The sequence below is a fragment of the Ostrea edulis genome, chromosome 5 (genome assembly GCF_947568905.1).
Source record: "Ostrea edulis chromosome 5, xbOstEdul1.1, whole genome shotgun sequence".
Taxonomy (NCBI): domain Eukaryota; kingdom Metazoa; phylum Mollusca; class Bivalvia; order Ostreida; family Ostreidae; genus Ostrea; species Ostrea edulis.
In genome coordinates, this window is record NC_079168.1 from 26,492,084 (window position 1) to 26,514,740 (window position 22,657).

The 22,657-nt window shown below is 35.2% G+C and overlaps 2 protein-coding genes across 5 annotated transcripts; one reads left to right on the top strand and one right to left on the bottom strand.

Annotated features, from left to right (window-relative positions):
• Positions 1-5,611: 5,611 nt before the first annotated feature.
• LOC130046402 (uncharacterized) lies at positions 5,612-16,869 on the bottom strand. Of its 4 annotated transcripts, XM_056165571.1 has the most exons (8): positions 16,734-16,869; positions 10,256-10,411; positions 9,973-10,052; positions 9,648-9,740; positions 7,694-7,766; positions 7,009-7,053; positions 6,668-6,767; positions 5,612-6,145 (listed from the first exon to the last, which is right to left on the bottom strand). In XM_056165571.1, exons 5-8 carry the CDS (start codon positions 7,697-7,699, stop codon positions 5,802-5,804), a joined length of 495 nt encoding a protein of 164 aa, XP_056021546.1. In that variant the 5' UTR covers positions 7,700-7,766; positions 9,648-9,740; positions 9,973-10,052; positions 10,256-10,411; positions 16,734-16,869; the 3' UTR covers positions 5,612-5,801. The 4 variants fall into 4 exon arrangements, with proteins under 4 accessions (XP_056021546.1, XP_056021544.1, XP_056021545.1 ...); XM_056165569.1 differs by lacking the exon at positions 7,694-7,766; XM_056165570.1 differs by lacking the exons at positions 7,694-7,766; positions 16,734-16,869 and adding an exon at positions 14,661-15,198.
• Positions 16,870-17,912: 1,043 nt separating this feature from the next.
• On the top strand, positions 17,913-19,794 carry LOC130054783 (sperm protamine P1-like). The gene is made up of 3 exons (XM_056165572.1): positions 17,913-18,126; positions 18,423-18,465; positions 19,195-19,794. Exons 1-3 carry the CDS (start codon positions 18,061-18,063, stop codon positions 19,554-19,556), a joined length of 471 nt encoding a protein of 156 aa, XP_056021547.1. The 5' UTR covers positions 17,913-18,060; the 3' UTR covers positions 19,557-19,794.
• The last annotated feature ends 2,863 nt before the right edge of the window (positions 19,795-22,657 follow it).

Below are 22,657 nucleotides of genomic sequence, written 5' to 3' on the forward strand. Positions count from 1 at the left end.
TAGGAATGCCAAGAATAACGTTGCGGGTACTGTAGACATAGGAAAATCTCTAAAAATGTCTCGAGAACTATATAAGCTAGGGCTTTCGTATTTGGTTTAAATATTCTTTATGGCAAGACATTTCATGTGATGTAAAGGTGTGTGACCTTGACCTGAAATTTTGACCTACTTTTGATAAAAAAAAAAATCTAACCTATTCAATATGCCTTGGAGTTTGACCTACTATCAAGAATATTAAACAATTGTGAAGTCGTCTTCTCCAGCTCCCCCTCCCCCTTCCTTTTCAAACAATACTACATGTGTCTGTAGTGAGGAAACGAATTTCAAGAGTGTATCGATTGCTTTACTATTATGAATACCATGGTCTTTAAAACAAAATGTTACACGCGCACGATTTTTTTATATTGGAATTTATACATTACAAAGTATCAACAGCACCTGTACAGACACGTGTGTATTCCAGTGGTTTACCCAATGCATACATTAACATCAAGCATGTCAAACGGAACCACGTGTCCTGCATGTTACACCGACCCAGAAATACAGTAACAATTATATGTTTCTGTTAAACGGAATATATATATGTTACAAATGTCAAAAAATTAATTGCCATGTGTTCCAGTGCCTAGCTCTGATTCTTTGAAGTTGAAAAAAAAAAAATCATCTATGGTGGCATATTTCTGTCTTCAGTTGTCGACTAGTCGGTCAGATGATTTCCACTTGTCAAGTAAAAAAGTTTTGAAAGTAATCGTAAAAATGCCTTATGCCCAAAATGTTATGTACATAGCATAAAAATATAACGTTCTGACAAGTCGACATGATTATCTTTTTGGTGATGTCTATAATCCGGAAACGTACATTCACTTATCAACATGTCGATATTAATAAGTCGATATGTCGCTGATTTTAACAATCTCAGAGCTTTTCAAACTCAATAACTCAATTAAGTCTTCATCTATATATACTGAACTAGATATTTTTCTCATCTTTTGTAATTAAATCAACAAGATAACTCGTAGCTAATCCTCTAAAGAATTTTTAAAAATTGAAAGTAAGGCATATACAGACCCTCTGGAAACACCAGAGGTGGGATCACGTGTCTGGGAGTAAGCATCTCGATCTGTTGACCATTCGCACCCACCGTGAGCCCTATATTTTAATCGGATAAACGGAGTAATCAGGAAAATACGAAAGCCTATTCTTTATAGATATATTTCTAAAGGCGGAAAATTATACGAATCAAAGGCGTTCCAATGTGAGACAAATGTGTAATAATGCAAAAACTGGTGAAATAACACGGATTTAAGAGCGTACTGACGAGAGAGAAAACGGACGATATATTTATGCCCCCTTCAAAGAAGAGGGGCATATTGCTTTGCACCTGTCGGTCGGTAGATATCACATGTCCGCTCAATGTCTTGAGAACCATTCACTTGATCATAATCACGCCTGCTAATCGATCAATTGCATAAAAAGAGGTTATGTACAGAAATCAAAAGAGATCGATTTCCGGTTATGCAATCGATACCCAAATTTCACATGCATGGATGGTAAATTGTCTCCATGCAAGCAATTGCTGAGATTTTAATTAAAATGTAAGAATGTGATTCGATGAGTAATTCTATTTTCTATTGTTTTACACTCTTATAAAATGCAAGGGTCATCGATTAGCAACGATTTTTGTTCCGAAGCGAGGGTCGGTGGAGCGAAAGCGCTGTCAGAAAATCGTATTTACCGACAGGAATTGGTGTTCATTTCATTTTAAGCATAATTATCAATACTCACCATTAGTTCACAATATTTGCGACATTTGCAGCAAAATTTGGACTTTGATTTGTGTATTATTTAGCAAATATACGATGAAAATGACGTCGCCTATGCAAGCGATCCAAAAGTTATGAAGGAGAATTTAGGTTATGCATGAGAGTAAGAAAAAAAAAGTTTCAGAAGTCATGATTTAAGTTATTTAAAAGTAAATGTTCATGTTTTTATGAACTAACCTTCAGAAATTTTTTGAATAAAAGTACAAGATTTTGATATGCGAGTTGAACTTGTGAAAAATTTAAAGAAAAAGAAGATTAATCAATTATTGAAGTATTTCCTCATTTAATGTGTGTACTTTTTCAGTCCATCGGTTCAAAGTATACTGTGTACAATGAAAGCAACATACTTTATTCATTTATTTTTTACTTCATAAGATAAGATAAGTTTATTCCAATTTTGGACCCAGAGGGCATAACAGTAAGACAGTTTATAAAGAAGGAAATTCAAAAAAGAAAGAAAGTTTACAACATTAACTACAGGTTACATAGACTGCAAACTGCATGTGGATGCAACATGTTGGGGAAACAAGTATACATTATATATAAATTGCTAATCATGTATATATACAAGTAAATGATCAGTATTATACCAATATATGAATAATAAACTATAATGATTTTTTGCAGTTTTAAAGCATCACTTCTTTTTCTGAAAGTTTGCACTAAATATTCACTCAATTTGACAATTACTGGTTTGTCTTCATTAATCATCAACCAAGTAAATTTGTTAGTTTGTTAGTCCAAAATTTGCTGCAACGGTCGCAAATAATGTGAACTAATGGTGAGTATTGACAGACCCTCGCTTCAGAACAAAAATCGTCGCTAATCGATGACCCTTGCATTTTATAAGAGTGTAAAATAATAGAAAATAGAATTACTTATCGAATCACATTCTTACATTTTAATTAAAATCTCAACAATTGCTTGCATGGAGACAATTTACCATCTATGCATGTGAAATGTGGGTATCGATTGCATAACCGGAAATCGATCTCTTTTGATTTCTATACATAACCTCTTGTTATGCAATTGATCGATTAGCAGGTGTAATAATGATATTTTTAGCCGAGTTGCAACGAAGTTGAACTCAGCTATTGGTTTGGTGATGCGGTCGGGTGGGCGGGCGTCAACAATTGGTTTCCGGATGATAACTCGAAAAGTTTACAATCTAGTCAATTGAAACTTTGATATATTGTTGGGTACCAGGTAAGGAAGACCCCCATTAATTTTGGAGAAAAGTGGTCAAAGATCAAGGTCACAGTGACCGAAAATAGAATGAAAATTTCAGAAAAATTTGGTTTCCGGATGCTAACTCGAAAAGTTTACAATCTAATCAAATGAAACTTTGATATATTGTTGGGTACCAGGTAAGGAAGATCCCTATTGATTTTGGAGAACAAAGGTCAAGGTCACGGTGACCGAAAATAGAATGAAAAATTCAGAAAAATTTGGTTTCCGGATGATAACTCAGAAAGTTTAAATCCGAACCAAATGATACTCAAAGATATTGTTATGTACCAGGTAAGGAAGACCCCTGTTGATTTTGGAGAAAATAGGTCAAAGGTCAAGGTCATAGTGACCGAAATTAGATTTAAAATTTAAAAAAAAAAAATTGGTTTAAGGGGGAAAACTCGAAATTTTTTAATTTGAATCAAATGAAACTTGGATATATTGTTGGATACCAGCAAAGCAAAGCCCCTATTGATTTTGGAGAGCAAAGGTCAAGGTCACAGTGACCGAAAATAGATTGAAAACTTCAGACAAATATGGTTTCTGGACAGTAACTCGAAAAGTTTAAACTCCAAACTTAAAAATGTATTTACAAGAATTTATTACATTATATCCAACAGTTAGTTCTTCACAATTATAAATATGCCACATCATTCCTTACTTTACAATGTATCCCATGCAACTCGGATCATCCACCTCTGGGTGCATATATTGATTTTTCATATGTGGGTTGGTTATGAGTAGAAAAGGACCCCTACTAGGATCCAAAGGGTCAATCTACTCTGGATATGTGAATATACTGTCCGCTCAATATCTTGAGAACTCTTTGCTTGACAGACATCAAACTTGGTACACTGATACATCCTAAGGAGTAGATGACCCCTATTGATTTTGAGGTTACATGATCAAGGGTCAAACTGGACATTGGAATGTACTGTCCGCTCAATAATTTGAGAACCCTTTGCTTGACAGACATCAAACTTAGTACACTGGTACATCTTCAGAAGAAGATGACCCCTATTGATTTTGAGGTCACATGCTCAAGGGTCAAACTGAACATTGAAATCTACTGTCCGCTCAATATCTTGAGAACCTTTGCTTGACAGACATCAAACTTGGTACACTGTACGGTACATCCAAAGGAGTAGATGATCCCTATTGATTTTTAGGTCATATGGTCAAAGGTCAAACTGGACATAGGGATATACTGTCCGCTCAATATCTTGAGAACCCTTTGCTTGACAGACATCAAACTTGGTACAATGGTACATCTTCAGAAGATGGCCCATATTGATTTTGAGGTCAAGGGTCAAACTGGACATAGGAATATACTGTCCGCTCAATATCTCGAGAACCCTTTGCTTGGCAGACATCAAACTTAGTACACTGGTACATCTTCAGATGACCCCTATTGATTTTGAGGTCAAGGGTCAAACTGGACATTAGAATATACTGTCAGCTCAATATCTTCAGAACCCTTTGTTTGACAGACATCAAACTTAGAACAACGGTACATCTTCTGGAGAAGATTCAGTGCATATTCAAGTTTATTCACACCATGATCCCCAGTGATAAGATGGAGGCCACAAGAGGGGATCAAAGTTTCACATACGATTATATCGGGAAAATCTTTTGAAATCCTCTTCTCAAGAATCGCTGGACCAGAAAAGTTAAAATTTACATGAAAGCTTCTTGACATTGAGTAGATCCAAGTTAGCGCAATTCATGTGTTATATGAATTCATTTACATTTATGCTGTGATCCTTTGGGCTGGGTTGGGGCCACAATATGGGGTCAACATTTTTCATTGGAATAAAGATTGATTTAAAAAAATCTTTAAAATCACGATAGCTGAACAATGGCAGGGCCAAGGTTGCCCAGGTGAGCGATGTGGCCCATGGGCCTCTTGTATTTTAACGACATGTGCTGTGCCACGGCTTTCCTGTCGATCGCTATTTACCCATAGATTTGACGGGAATTTTAAAATGTAGATAAAAACTTGCACTTGGAAGGATTTAAAAATGTAAATATAAGCAATGAATTCTTGTATTTTGAAAGATGTAGTGTCATAACTGCAACGGTGTGTGCAAACGAATTTCATAACGCGCATTCATTTTTCAAATTTACCCACATTTGAAATGAAATTGGATCCCAGTACCTGTAATCTTCAGTTTTATGGAATATAATAGAGAGGGTGATTTGCGTTTCTGGCGCACTGCAAAACATTTTATGTATCCTTAATGCGAATCTAATAGTATTTTGTGGTATACATGTATATGTCTACAGTTTCATAACGATATTTCAATTTTCTCTTAATTTGTCTTTCAATTGAATTAAAACTTTAACAATGTTAAATCTTGTTGCAATATCACGATTTTCAATTGGCCCTGCAGTGCATTTCAGTAATTTAAAACAATGTAACTATTGTTCTGCAATGCATCGTGGTAATTTTGTCGCATCCTTCAGTCAAAGAGCGCTTGCATTGGGGAAAGACTGTCATATTTTGAATAGATGACTTCGTCATTAATTCTGACTTAATAAACCTATGAACACAGAGCTTAATTTGTCGTCTCTACTTTTTTTTTTTTTTTTTACAAATAAATTATCATACAAAATCATATAACGGAATGTGTCAAGATGCCAGACTTTCCTTTCCGCTTCGTCAAACTATAATACTGATGTAAGTTTTTAAATATGCTTATGATGTCATAGAAAACAAAATGCGTGCAAACTTTATAAATTTTCCACTCATTTGAATCGTCTTGCACGTTTCACAATTGTCCCATCAATGTCCGACACAGTTTTCCCGATGCTGTGTTGAATGTAAGAGATGGCTGCTTTAGCGTCGTTTCCGATGTGATTACTTCCGGTCTGCATGACCCGGAACTTGCCCAGCAGTCGGCTGAGATGTGGACGTATGTTTGACGTGAAATCCGTGGCGGCGTAATCCAGTGAGTTCTTGATGTTGATTTTCGCGGGTTTAGCGTGCGTCCGCTGGACTGAATTGGATCTACCGATGAAGTGCATGAAATTGCGAACAGAACTGAGCATCTTCTCTACGTCTCGTTTATGTCTGGGGGCTCTTTGTATCCCTGTTAATGAAAACGTTGAGTGTAGATCTACATGTACTATACAATACAGTGGCGGATCCAGAGGGAGGGGGGTGTTCCGGAGGTTGGAACCCACCCAACTCCCTTCCGTCGGAAAATTTTGCTAACAAAGTGAGAAAAAAATGCGTTTTGAAAACCGAAATTGATGGTAGAATCCCTCTTTAAAAATTCCTAGATCCGCCCCGGCAATAATTCGGAATTACTTTCCTCTAACAGTATCTAAGGAAAAACTTCGAATATGTACATATACGTTGTAGACGATAAGTACATTTAATACCCCTCTCGGATGCCGTAAGAATCCGGGTTAGAATAGGTCCTCAGTGCCCTTTGCTTGTCGTAAGAGGCGACTAAATGGGGCGGTCCTTAGAATAAAACCGCAAAGAAAGATCCCTCCCTGCCTAAAGACTTTAAGCGCTGAGCATAGGCCTACATTTTGCAGCCCGGTGACGTCTCTATACGAGTGTAAAATGTTAAACAATGCACACACATACACTCACACATTACCTTGAATACACTTGGATGTACGAGATATTCCTATGCACTTATTTCCCAACATTCCATTTAATTCTGGTACAATTTCAAAACATGGGTTTCTCAGCAACAACTGAAACATGAAATAAAAGATTTCTAACCATCTGTGAAACGTCTATTGTCCTTTGTTGTAGATTCCATAAATTTGATTAATATACTTGTACGATTCAATATATTGTGTATTTTAGATCTATACACGAGACTCTGTAAACTGTATAATATTTAATGTAGAACATAGTATGTTCCATTGTCGGTTAATTTATAAACTCTCATCCCGTTTTGATTATGCAATAAGAAGATAATATTATATATACCTTTTGATTGAGAACGTCAGTAAACATACAACTCGTCTTGGGATTCTAGAAATAAGGAAAAGATCTTTGATTTTGAATGGTTTCCCCACACTCTAATGTAGAGCATCGCCATAATATAGGTAAATTGAATCCGCGGATGAATCTTGATGAATATAGTATACGTCTATTTTAACATGGCCTCTGACAGACGTCAAGTAAAAAAAATAAAGTTATTTTTTTTTGGAAATACATGATGGTATGAAGTGCAACGGCGTGAGTATGCAGACGTGAAGCGTCGCAGTTCATATTCTCATGTATTTTCAAAGCTGAAATTTATTTCTTATACTTTCGTCCACACGCGGTGGTTACAAATGCTTATCGCTGCCTAAAGGATGATTATCAGACATGCAACCACCCAAACTGCTGGGACACACATTATTTGATAATGAAATAGCTCAAACAAAAACCGATAATCACCTTAATTCTTTCTTGGTGAAAGTATCACTCGCGTAGAAGAGGAAATAAACAAAAAATTCATATTTAATTTAATGGCCTAATTCAAACACAAATATTCTTAATATGATCAGTTTAATGTATACCAACGACTGATATAAACAAAATTTACGCCTTTTTCACGGTTATCCTTGTTTGCTTAGCTACATGTATCTTGTACCCACCCAAGCGTTCAGCAGAATACTGAACGTACCTCCATCACAGAAGAGCTGATATCTCGGAAATTGCGTATTGATATTACACTGTACGTTCTAATGCAGAGGATCCTAAATACAAAAATGGGACAGGGCTACCATTGCATTTGGATGATTATTAATAATCTTGTTACACACAAGAATTACGCAACCCTGAAACTTTTTAACAAGAGTGTTGTCATATTGAAGTTGTAAATTAAATTAACTTATAACATACCATTATTATTTTCATCACATCTATGTCCATATGAGTGATGTGTTTTGAAAATACTTGCGTCACAAAGCACCTAGTCCATAAAAGTTTTAAGATTTATTTTTCAAGGTTTAAACACTTCTTAATTGGCAAAAAATTACAGACGTTTTTAAAGACTTCGTCACATGTTTTAGGAAAAATTACGATCACAACAATGGGTGTGTCTTTCAATAACCAATCTATGACAGAGATACTATATATAGATACAATATATATAGATATAACCAATCTATGACAGAGATACTATATATAGATACAATATGTATATAACCAATCTGTGACAGAGATACTATATATATAGATACAATATATATAACCAATCTATGACAGGGATACTATATATAAATACAATATATATATAACCAATCTATGACAGAGATAATATATATATATATAACCAATCTATGACAGAGATACTATATATAAATACAATATATATATATAACCAACCTATGACAGAGATACTATATATAGATACAATATGTATATAACCAATCTATGACAGAGATACTATATATAGATACAATATGTATATAACCAATCTGTGACAGAGATACTATATATATAGATACAATATATATAACCAATCTATGACAGGGATACTATATATAAATACAATATATATATAACCAATCTATGACAGAGATACTATATATAAATACAATATATATATAACCAATCTATGACAGAGATACTATATATAGATACAATATATATATATATATATATATATATATATATATATATATATATATATATATATAAAACCAATCTATGACAGAGATACTATTTATAGATACAATATATATATATATATATATATATATATATATATATATATATATATATATAACCAATCTATGATAGAGATACTATATATATAGATACAATATATATATATATATATAACCAATATATGACAGAGACACTACATATAGATACAATATATATATATATATATAAAACCAATCTATGACAGAGATACTAAATATAGATACAATATATATATATATATATATATATATATATATATATATATATATAATGATAAACTGAACTTTCGATACAATATTTTGATAAATGGCTAGGCTCCGTAGAACTAAGATTAAAAAGACGGCGACCTTTGGCTTCGCAGCTAGACGCTTCGTGTCGCTGTTGCTAAGTAAATCATTGCGCGGCTTGGTTGACTAGTATTTTTCCGAGTTTATGTACATTTTGATAAACGAAGGTTAGCATCTTTGTCTCTTGCATTAAATTATAAGGAATGACTTTAATTCTGGAGCAAGTTATACGAGTATAACCTGGTTTGGGTCAGTTTACGCTTTTTTATAATCCGCTTCGCAGATTATAAAGCGTAAACTGACCCAAACCAGGTTATACTCGTATAACTTGCGGCTGCCCCAGAATTAAAGTCATTTCTTAAATATATATATATATATGTGTCTAAATTTTTATCAGCAATCAAAGCGTATCGACTCTCCGATCCTCAAACAACCAATGTGATTTTTGGCTAGAGAAATATTCCAAGAGAACTTTCTTAACACCCTTTACATATTTGTCCTAATTTTTTATCATGGAGAAGAGCTCGCGATTGGTTTGCGTGATTTGACCTGACCACAAACATACATGTAAACAACTAATAAACAAATCACCGTGGCGGCCTGATGCTAAATAGACCTACAGGAATATAGTATACACACCTCAATATTCAGGACTTTTGCAAGTCTCCCTCTGAGCATTGTAAATTCTTGGCGAATATTGAAAGGATCAACATTTTTCAATTCTTCCGAAATCTACATTTGAAATTTAAATGAAATACTTTTAATATATTGAAGTAGGAAGTTCCACTTTTCATATTCAGGTATAAAGTCCATCTCAAATAATGAAAATAAGAGCATTATGTTTTTAGCAAACATTCTCACTTTCTAAGGGAAACTTATCCAAGTATATGAATGCAATATTAATAGAGTGTAAAATAAGTGGGCATGTTGTCAAGCTGTTTTAATTATTCATGTTTAAAATTACCTTCTCATTAAGAAACAGGTGCACTGCGGCAATCTGGTTTATGAAGAATATCGGGAATATTTCAACTCGCATCTTCAAAACTAAGCAGAATGTTTTAAAATATAAATTCATTCTATATTTGGATTTAAATATACAGGTAAAATTTATGGAATCAAAACTCCTATCCTCGATTTAAAGAAAAACATGAGTTTGGATGCAGAATTGGAAAAGTGTATCCAAAAAGTTCTAGATCTATCTATTTTAAAAAGAAAACAGATTCTACTGGAAACAGATTTGTACTTACTTTTCGCAGGTACTTGGATGGACTTTCAGTCACGTAATGCTGACAGACCACAGACGTTGATGAGTAACCATGGTGCTGTCGGACATTAATTGTGTCCGTTTTAAGTTTGACCTCTGCGGCTAAGTTTAGTACCAGCAAAAGTGAAGGAATGTTTACCTACATGTACATGTAAATGCAGTAGAACACAGAAAAATGGCGATAATGATATACCGGATATTCATACAAACAGTTCCCAGATTGTGTTTAATCACAATAGATAAATGAATAAATGAAGAAATCAATTATAAAAAAAAAAAAGAATTTAAGAAACAAAAAACAAAAAAACAAAAACAAAAAACCCACCCAGATACTTATAGCTAAATTGTTCATACAGTGGTTTGGCTTTCGCTTACTATTATGATTCTACATTGTATTCCTTTGATTTTTTTTGGGGGGGATGTTTGTTTTTAGATCAAGGATATGGTTATATTTTAATCACTACTTATGGGTACCCCAACTGGGAGTTGAATCCACGACCTGCGGAACCAAATCTTCTAGCATTGAGTGCCTAGCACCTCAGACCGCACGTCCATTTAGTCAAGTATGAGACTGTGAGTTATATACTGTAATAGAAATCTCTCTCTCTCTCTCTCTCTCCGACCGAACCTGTTTAGTAAAACGTCCTCAAAATGTCTAGAAGAGAATACACACATACATGTAGGTTATTGTAAAGACAAAAAAGTACATCTATGTACATCTATAGCTATACCTATAAAAGTTCCTAATACTAGTACTCTCTTTCGGATTGGAAAAAAGTGGTTTTCAGAGAGAATATCATAAGGACATGTCCCCGCGCCCTTCGTCCCCACTAATCTCATATTTTGGGTACTGACTAAAACCCGGTCTTCGGTCTCAGAAGTAAAGGGGAGACGTGCGCTATGAGGAAGAAAATAGTATGATCAATCAGTATAAGAATGCAGGCATGAGATGTCATATCTAAATTGACGAGAAATGGGACTCAAATATTCTGATATATTAGAGATGTTTTATCGAATAAAATATCTGGGACCGAAGACCGGGTTTTAGTAACGAGATCGACGACCGGGTTTTAGTCACTAGACCGAGACCGGGTTCTAGTCAAGGGACGACCGAGATCTAGTTTTAGTCACGGGACGAAGACCTATTCTCTTTAGAGAAGTCGAGAGGCATAGCCTTCAAGGCTATGCCTCTCGACTTCTCTAAAGAGAATAGACGAAGACCGAGACCGGGTTTTAGTCAGTACCTATATTTTGTACCCTACATCTTTCATTGTTACCAATTTATAGGTCACGTTACTGTGAGGAAAGAGTTTTTGCCCTTATAGTGCACTTTTGTCAAATGGTTAAAATTGTCCCCACTTTACACGTTTTATAAGCCCCTCCCCATCTCTATTTGTCTTTGGTCTTCAATAAATTAAAATAACATTTTGAATATATCTTTACAAGTAGAAGGGCTTTGAATTCACAACAATGTTGTAATGTAGCTTACTGACGATCCCCTCTACGCGATGTTCAGAATGTACGGATTTCTTGAGGTATATTATGTATAACGCCTGACCACAGGTGCTTGAGGACAGGACCCCCCCCCCCCCCCCCCCGATATAGACCCCCGGGCCTTTTCGACTTTTTTTTTCTTTCATAAATCATCTTTTTATAACATTTTTGTAATCTAACCTATACCATCGATCCGAAAAATTACCTAAAATAAATGTTTTATAAAAATTCGTAACCCACTCTATATATAAAAACAACCTTGTTGTTTTTATATATACATGTAGAGTATGTAGAGAAAAAAAAAGTCGAAAAGGCCCGGGGGGGGGGGGGTCCTGTCCTCAAGCACCTGTGCGCCTGACGTGTGACATTATCTATCATTGTTTGAGATATCATTGTAATCATCGCATGTATCCAAGGATTGATTGTGATTGATTTTAACGCCCCTCTCGAGAATCTTTCACTCAAGGAAAGGATTCACTTTGAATAGAACTTGCATATAATCATTTTGTATAGTTAGTTATGTTCAAAACAATAATTTATGATTTATAATGAAATGTTAGAAACAGAGGAGTATTTTAATGGTGTCATTTAGTCCTTGTCAAATTAAACACTCACATTAGAGGTGACACCGTCAATTTGTGTAAACATTTATGTAAAGTGTGTCCTGCTGTTGACACTAAAGCTTCCCATTCTCCGTTAGTTATTATGTAATATACAGGTGAGTAGGAATTTACATACACCAATTAAATAGTCAGTGTAGCCGAACATTTTGCTATTTTTCAACTTATTACGATTGGATATATCACTAAAATTTAGTTAATTGTAGGATGTAGACTACATTTAGAATATTTATTTGAGGAAATTCGAGTGATACGCTACACATACCATGAAAACCTATTTGGCCCGCTAGGACACATCGCACGTTTCTAAACTTTTTTAATTTTTTCAGCAAAATTAATTTATTTCATGACTAAAACTACTTTACATGTGTTTTGAATGTAACAGTTTGCGTAGTTTCCGAGGTTGAAAGCGATGAAATTCAAATCTTGCGATATGCATATTTTCTTCGATATTTTACGCGCCATTATCTGTGACGTCATATGCGACATCGAGCGAGAAGATTTGAAAACAGTTGTTAGCCATTTCATAAACAGATTAGATTTAATTGACAAAAAACAACAACCAATTATCATATTAACGGCTTGTAAATAACACTGCATTAGGGTGTTTCGTGCTGTTTAATGGTGTACTTGCTGTCAGTAGAGAGGATTTAGACTGTTTATTTTTCAATTTTCGAAGGAAGGTATGAGGGAAAAGACGTGAATATTTTTTGTCGGCACAACAACTTTGCCATAAAAAAAACCCCAGTAGTATTTGTCCCTGTACTTTTTCAAAAAAGCACTTGGACGAAGACGTAGATAAACTGCGAAAAAATGGTTCTATCGAAGCTAAGCACTGTTACATGTAGGCATACGGCATATGCACCTTAAATTCAATACACACTCACACCAACTGACCTTCACCTTGTAACAACATATAGGCAGAACTTGTGCTCGCGGTTTCTACCAACTATAGTAGTTTAAAAAAAGTAAAAGATAAAAAATAATTGAACATTCAATTATAAATAATGAAATATTAAGTTTTCTAACTTTGAATTAAATTACAATATTTTAATTCATTTTGTGAGGAACGCGTACCAACAATAGTACGCCTTGCTCCCACTTCCCAATAACATGTAGATTAAAAAATAATGATAAAAAAAAACTGCTTGAATAGAATAATTTAAAAGTATTGTAATTTTCACTATAATTTTGATAATTTAAATTAATTTTTTTTTCGAAATGTATTCGTGACAGACTGACAGTAGGCCTAAGCCTAGTTGTCAATGATACATCGTATCATAATTTAGGCCTATCTTACTTATCCTAAATTAAATTTGATAATAATTGCACTGTTTATTTTAGAAAAAACTCAACAACGCTAATTACAGATTTTTAAAGGAATAGCATTACCAAATAGTGTTTAGACAGCGATCCCATGTAAACATTATACTCGCTAATGCAGATTTCATACTCGCTTTCCTCGCTACATTTGGATCGCTATTTGTATGCACTGGTGGCTAAAAGATATAAGACTTGAGAAGTTTGTCAACATCGAAATAAATGTTATCCATGGTAAATAAATTAGACCCCTAAAACACGAGTTTTTAGAAATATCTAACACTACTTTTACAATAAGTTGATAGACGAACGTCGCATATGACGTCACTGTACCACGTGATTACCTATCTAATTAACTAGGCTTTTTTTAAATCGGGGCTTAGATTTAAGTCCGTATTGTGGCTAATTATCGCAATATGTCGGCGAACGAACTATAACAATCAATTCTATAAGCATATGGAAGACAAAATGCATATCATTTTGTATATTTTGAAAACATGAGATGTGTCCTTTAATGCTAGTTACTTTAAAGCCGAAGTCACGTGACTGGTTCTATCCAATGAGCGAGAGTGTAGTTTCTACAAAAAGTAACTGGGTACAGAGTAACTTGAATAAAAACGATCGGGAGTATGTTTCGTGACGTAGCTGTCTTAGACCCTTGTTGTAGATTTCAATTTTTTTCATCTTCGGATATATTTATTGAGGACACCCCCCTCTCCTTGTCTCGGGCATGGGTCAGACACTTTGGGCAGGTATATGTTCTTATTTCTAGATCGAATTTGCATGAAGCAAAATATTATAAATTTCTGGGCTCGTATAATTATCTATGAAAATCACCGAGTATTTATTTTCATTTTTAAAAAGCACATGCGATGCTGTGAAAATAGTATACATGCAATTCTTTCTTTTACGTTGATTATATTACAGGTAGAATAGTGAACCAAAAATAATTACATGTACTGTGTAAAATCACACTCTGCTTATGGTGCATGACGTTGAAGGCGTGTTTATGCATCCGAATCACGTGGTATCGTCTTTTGTTGCTGTTGTGGTTTGTTTCTTTTACGTCCCGTGGAGAATCTTTCACTTATATTGCGACGTCACCAGTTGTATAGGTGAAGTACCACAAATTTAAACCTATGCTTAGCGCTCGGCCATGTAGCAGTGAGGGATCTTTAACGTCCTAACGCTTGCTGTGACCTCCGTTTTCAAGGTCATATCCGAAAGACCCTTGATTCTCACTTCAATCTGATTAAAACCAGATCCTGAGATCCGCTCACTTAGATCGCTACACTAGTGGATCTCACGAGCGGGGCCCGAACTCACGATCCCCCGGTTACAATACGCACGCTCTATCACTCAGCTGCCGCAATTAGCTGGTTATTGTCTTTTGTATGAGCGACCAGATACAATATAGGCCACTGAGTTGAAATAGGTTTCCATCATGGAGATTTTCTAGTAATTTTTCGCTAATCCTTTGTTTTCAAATATCGTCGATATGGGGTGCATTTATCGCCATACGAAATTAAAAAGGTTTTTAATAATGTACAGCACATGTATAGCCTAAATTATCTAACTGTACCCACTTGTGCCCATGTTTCCAGATCGGTGACTGCATGCTATGTACAATATTGTATCATATATTACGAATTACTTCTCTACAATACACATGTTGTATTTATTTGAAAATAAATAATTTTGTTTGTTGTTTGTTGTAAAGGTATGAACGGGGCCAAATGTCTATGACATTTTCAGCTAATGAGGACACCCCAAACTTAAACAGAGATACATGTATATATCGTTTGTGGTGAATTTATGCGCCATGTAACATTTAAATCACAGAGGTGCAAATGTTAATGAGTTGAATCATGTAAATTTTAACTTGAAACAAGAAAAAATATTTTATATATATATCAGAGGCATTTAACATATAGTTACTTCACTTCATCCTTTCAATTTTGTTTCTTGTTCCCTTTAAACTACATTAAGAAATAATATGCACTGGTCGAGTCTAGCCAGGAAATCGGGTAGGAAAAAAACCAGTCTGTCTGAAAGACATATGGCGGATAAACGGAGAAATGCGAACGTAATTAAAAATTCATGTCAGCTTTAATGTCGATACCAACTTCTGCACACCTGAACCTGTTGTAGCCTGACTGTACGACACTGTTTTGGAAGATGAACCGAGTTTCATACGACAGTCGCAAGACGATTAATATTTCTTTCTAGCGTCAGTCCTATGGAACTCATGTGACTGTCGTAAGAACAGCAAACAAATTTATTACGACAGCCTTGACCTAATTTCCACAACATAATTTCAAAACAAGATTCATGTGATCACAACCACGTAACACACAACCGTTCTGCTGTCGCGTCACTGCATAAAACGTAGTACACAAAACTCGAAGATATGCATGTATGTTACAGTCTTGAAGGACACATCGCATTTTTCCAAAGTATACATAATTATGTACATTTCTATTAAATAGTTAGGTAGTCACGTGGTACAGTGACGTCATACGCGGTCTTCTTCAATAGACTGATAGTGAAAATAGTGTTAAATATTCTTTTACCAAAAATCAGCTTTTAGGGTCTAATCTATTCATCATGGACAACATTTATTTCGATGTTAACAATTTCCAGAGTCTAAAGTTATGTTTAGCCACCAGCGCATACAAATAGCGATGTAAATACCCAAATGTAGCGAGGAAAGCGAGTATGAAATCAAGGATTGCGAGTAAATAATGTTTACATTGGTCGCTGTCTAAGCACTATTTGGTAATGTTATTCCTTTATACATCTGTGATTGGCGTTGTTTTTTAAAAATAAACAGTGCATTGTTATTTATTTTTGGATAAAACAAATTATGATACGTTACATCGTTAACAACTACATTGTAGGTCTGCAGTCGCGGGTACTCTACAGCGTCATAGTGGCTGTCTTCCTTTTAAAACATGGGTGAAGGTATAAATACCAGAAATATTCGTCTATTCCTATTCAATTTAAATGTATAACTAAGTAGCTTACAGTAGTTAGCGTGTCAACTGCTGCCACGGGTTCAAGTCCAGCAGGGGTTTTAATTTTTTTCCCCCCAGATTACTTTCCTCTACAACTGGATATTAAAAACTAAATAAAGTAATTTTGAAAGTTTTCGATTTCAAAATATTGTTGTACACATCCTCCACTTTTCATCCACAACAAAGTTCCCGTGTATATCACCCCTCCTGCTAGGGATCAGTAAAACGTTCGTATAGACTCGGTTACTGGGGAAATCTTGACCAAATCTCACTGTTGCTGTCGTGGCCACCCTGTGGTTTCGGAAGCTTAAATGTCTTGCACGTCGGGAGATTTTAGCGTATCTTCTCGTTGTAACCCCATAGAAGATTGCGTGTACAAACCCCGTAGAACCTTAGCTGTTTCCACTTTTGGGCGCAGTTTCCGGGCTCATATTGTACGTCACTTTTAAATATCGTATGGTTTAAATAGATTCTCTACGAGCCCACATGATGTCGAGCTTCTCACGCACAATGTAACTAACACTGGATATGGTTCCAAATTCACATTTTCAGTTCTACTGCAACAGATTTTCAATAGTGGTGCCCTTTTGAATTACACATTGGTACCGTGCAACAGCAGTTGAGAAATATTGAGAGGGAACCAAAAAGAATGGCAAGCTTTTGACAAAATTATGCATTGAAAACAAGTTAAAAGATTTATGTAACTTGATACCATAAATTTCCTAATGAAGATGCAACAAAAACAACTTAAATGCGTTTAAAATACTACCAAGTGCACAATAATTTTTCAACACTGTGCAGTTTATGAAAATAAAATAAATGAGTTATTAAATGAATAAAGAAGCATAAAAAGAAATAAAGCATTAAGTAGATAAAATGAAATGATAATAAAAAGCAACAATTATGAAATGACAAAAATCCTCGCTATAATCAACGCCCATTTTTCAGATTAATTGTAAACTATCAGTCAACATATGCCCAGTGTCAGGATGCAGCTGAGAGAAATGGCATGGGATTATTCCCTATATACATTATGTACATTACATATGTATTTACGCTTGAACAATCTAGAACAAACCGGATTTTACCTGCGTGCTGTGTGTAACAATTAACGTATATGTCATTTCAAACTTAAAATTTTAAATAATGTTCAGTTTAAAAAAAACACCACCCAAACTATACGAGCAGTCAAGAAGCTTTCAAATTAGACATTACACATTTAGAAAATGAACTAAATCCGAAAGATGACAGCTGCATGAATAATTAAACAGGATCCTCTTTCTATAAATTCAAAACCCTGCGGCTGGTTCGTTTACACCAAAACCTCCTCCCAGGAAATGCTGGCGACAGCTTCATTTCTCGTTGTGCTATGCGGCTTCTTTCTGACTGAATTTTCTCATCAGGTAAAGACAAACATTATTTCTTTGATTACGTTGTATATAGTGCTTATCTTTTAAAATAGATTTAAACTAAATATGTGAATATATAGGTTGAAAATAAGAGAAAACTCGGCATATTAGTTTCTATGATAATGAAATAAGATGTTTGAGTTTGTGATTAATTTGCGTTGAACTTATTTCATATGCAGGATTTAATTTGTGGATCCATGATCTATTTCACGAACAAAACGATATATATGTATGTACACTATCCAAAGCCAGTGGATGTATAGTTAATGAAAATTAATTTCATTTAACAGGTTGATGCAGAAAATGGCGAAGTTAGCGTCAGAGATTTCACTGGTAAAGATTCTAAACATTTTTAAACAATGAATAATGTAATTAATGTGAAACTGGTCTGTCTTGGATTGCTTCTAGTAATACATTTACCTATAACGATTATCATCTATCTTATATACAACGAATGTGATAACAAGAGTACGAGATATGCAATATATGTGTACTATTTACATAATTATTTTCGCCCCGTGTTATTTTCGCTTTTCTTGCACTTGCAGACAGTTTCGTCCCGTTTTAAATTCACCCAGGCAGAGTTGTGTTAAACAATTTGAGCATATCAAATTTGAATTTACTTAGACTTAAATTCGCCCACTTTCATCGAGGCGAAAGGACCGAAAATAAAACTGGGTGAATATTTCCTTGTGTACAGAATTCTGGTACAACACAGTGCGTTAAATTGACTATATATATATATATAGCAATAAATCACATTTTTTTAATAACACCTGAAGGGGAAAAATAGAATTTCTGAGGTACTCAATTTAACGCGCGACTTAAGGTATTGTCAGCATAATGCGCCAAGCTAAACTGACACTTAATGAACTACAAAGAATATTTTTGAATCAATGGTGTGCTTCCGTTTGAAAAATGAGGATGTGTTATTCGTCATTAATTGATGATGGTATAAAACGGAGTTCTACGTTTCTACCTTCGGCAAAAGTAACGAAAATTATACGGCATATCGAGAATTAAACTGTACATTGTATTTTGATTAAAAGAATGTCTTTACAGGTTTGAGGTTTAAGCGTTTGGTGCCTTATGGAGGATTAAAAAGAGCAATTTCAGGGAAAATTAATAGCATCACTTCACGAAACCCAAAAGGGAAATTTCAAAAAAAGATAAGCCCGAGGAACAAATTTAAAAAGAGTCTCAAGAAAAAGAAAAGCTCCAAATCTAGAAGGAAGTCAAGGAAAAGAAAGAATAAAAAACGGTCTAAAAAAAGGAAAGGGAAAAAAGGAAAAAGATCCAAGAAGAAGAGAGGGAAAAAAAGAAGTTCCAAGAAAAGAGGAAAGAAACGAAGAAGTTCCAAAAAGAAGAGAGGAAAATCACGAAAAGGAAAATCATCAAAACGATCCAAAGGCAACAGAGGGTGAATAGACACAGGCGAAAACTAGAGAGGGGTCCAAAATGAAGAGAAACACATGATAATTTAAATGATTTCATCCAAACGATCTAAGAGGCGGAGAATCAACAATAGTAAATCTTAAACACATCAAAAACAATACAAAAGCGTGAGCCCAACTACTAGTACATGTAATTTAGAAAAATTTCATCTTAATTTATGGTACCGGTGAGTCGATATATTGGGATACATAATAAATATAAACTTGTTTTCAATATTTCTTTGTGGTATACGATATCAGAATTAAGAAATCAATCTTCATTTTTGAAGATACGTCAGGTTAGGAACTACGACACTAACACCGGAATACTTCAAGAAAAGTACGCCGGCGTGAAGCGTTGCAGTTCATACCCTCATGTATTTTCAAAACTGGAATTTATTTTTTATATCTGCATTCTACTTTCAATTCTATTTGAGTTCCCAGCCGTTAAAATATACGTTCTATATTTACATGTATCATGATTCATATGAATATTGTTTCAAATACAGCGCCTTCATGAGGAAATGGTGTTCATTAAAGGTTGTAGAGATATCAAAGGCAAAACACATCGGAAATATAAATATCATCAAATGGATCGTTAATATCTAAACCTCTTAATGAACGGGAAATTTTTTGAAGTATTTGTTTTTAAATGAATGGACAGCTTCAGGTATAGATACATATGCAAAACATTATTTGAAGTCGAATTCAACAATAGGCTCCCCCTGGAGATCCGGGTTAGAATAGGTCCTCAGTACCCCTTGCTTGTCGTAGGAAGCGACTAAATAGAGCGGGTTTACGGATGCGACCGAAAAAAACCGAGGTCCCGCGTCACAGCATGTGTGGCACGATAAAGATCCCTCCCTGCTCAAAGACCGTAAGCGCCGAACATAGGCCTAAATTTTACAGCCCTTCACTGGCAATTGTGACGTCTTCATTTAAGTGAAAAATTCTAGCGAGGAACGTTAAACAATATACATGTACAATCAATGAACAATAAACTATTTCGACATGAAATTAAAACATGTACCAAATATATTCTAAACAAGGATTCGAAAATAAAAGTAAATACATACTGAATAATGAGAACATCAGACAGAAAAGTAAGCAAAATGCTGACTTTGAACGAGACTGTTCAATCCCCTGTAACATCAATTTGAATCATTTTAACGTAGAAAAAAATCTAACATATTTTCCCACTATAGTTGTGTTCAAGCATACTTTCAAATATTCATTAATGCCCCATACGACCCGAAAACTCACAGCTTCAAATTATGTAGTCATGTTAGATAGTCAATTGGAACCCCGGTTCATTTCCATACTCATACTGTTTTTAAAACCATAACTCTGTATGAACTAATTCCCCACAAATATAACTATAGTAAAATGTTTTGGATGAAATCATACCTGTTCGGTTAAATGATAAGTATTCAAAAAGGTTTGAAAATTGAACCAAACTCACGGCTTTCATAGTTTGGGTCCTATTCCCGCCACTGTTTTTAATTGGAGTGTAAGGGACAAAACTAGGCTTTTGTAGCATTTTCAATACTCAAAAGCTTATTTTAACTTTAGAAAATAATCATATATATTTAATTTCTATTAATTAGTCGTGTTTATAATAAATGAAGACCGAATACATAATTTGTGTCGAATATTATGAATAGATAAAAATAGCAATGGGGTTTGAATTGACTGACTACCTAATATGGCTACGTCAACAAACGAAATCAATTGAATTTGTTTTCGGGTCGCATATATCTCTGATCTGTTCCAATATTTTCTCAATGAACAATAGTTCTGCGGCTGAAATGAATAGTGATCAATCTCATATAAAAGAATACAAATTTAAGAGTAGGGCAAACACGGTCCGTTGAACACACTAGAGGTGGGATAAGGTGCCTACGAGGAGTAAGCATCTCTTGCTGACCGATCACAACCGCCATCAGCCCCTATCATGATCAAGTAAACGGAGGAATCCGTTATCAAAATCAGTATGTAAAGAACAGTCTAACAATTGGTATGAAACACGCCAGACAACAATCAGCCCAGTGATAGGCTGTATTTGTAAATAAGACCAGTATAACGACCAAATAATTTGCGAAATGCAGACTTCAAACGAGACCGTTGATCTAAGAATAGAATTTTTTTAAAAAAAACATAAAGTATTGTGACACAGAAAAAGAACACAAAACATCAATGAATTTGGCAAGCAGAACTATTACAGAGTGGACCATCTCACGACAGAACATTTATAGAGAGGACTGTCTGACAAGCGGAATACTTAGAGAGAAAATCGTCTCACGAGCAGAACACTTACAGAGGGGATCGTCTCACAATCGGTATACTTACAGAGAGGACCGTCTCACGAGCAGAAGACTTAGAAAAAGGATCTCTCACAAGCGGAACACTTACAGAGGGGAACGTCTCACGAGCAGAACACTTACAGAGAGGGCCGTCTCACGAGCAGAACACTTACAGAGAGGGCCGTCTCACGAGCAGAACACTTACAGAGAGGGCCGTCTCACGAGCAGAACACTTACAGAGGGGATCGTCTCATAATCGGTATACTTACAGAGAGGACCGTCTCACGAGCAGAAGACTTAGAAAAAGGATCTCTCACAAGCGGAACACTTACAGAGGGGAACGTCTCACGAGCAGAACACTTACAGAGAGGGCCGTCTCACGAGCAGAACACTTACAGAGAGGGCCGTCTCACGAGCAGAACACTTACAGAGAGGGCCGTCTCACGAGCGGAACACTACCAGAGAGAACCATCTCATGAGGAGAGCACTCCCAGAAAAATAACATCACAAGCAGAACACTTACAGAGGGACCGTCTCACGAGCAGAACACTTACAGAGAGGACCGTCGCACGAGCAGAAGACTTAACTAGAGAGTGGACCGTCTCACGAGCAGAACACTTATTAGAGAGCGGACCGTCTCACGAGCAGAGCACTTACAAAGAGAACTCTCTCACGAGCAGAAGACTTAATTAGAGAGTGGACCGTCTCACGAGCAGAACACTTAGAGAGAGGACCGTCTCACAAGGAGAGCACTCACAGAAAGGAACATCTCACAAGCAGAACATTTAC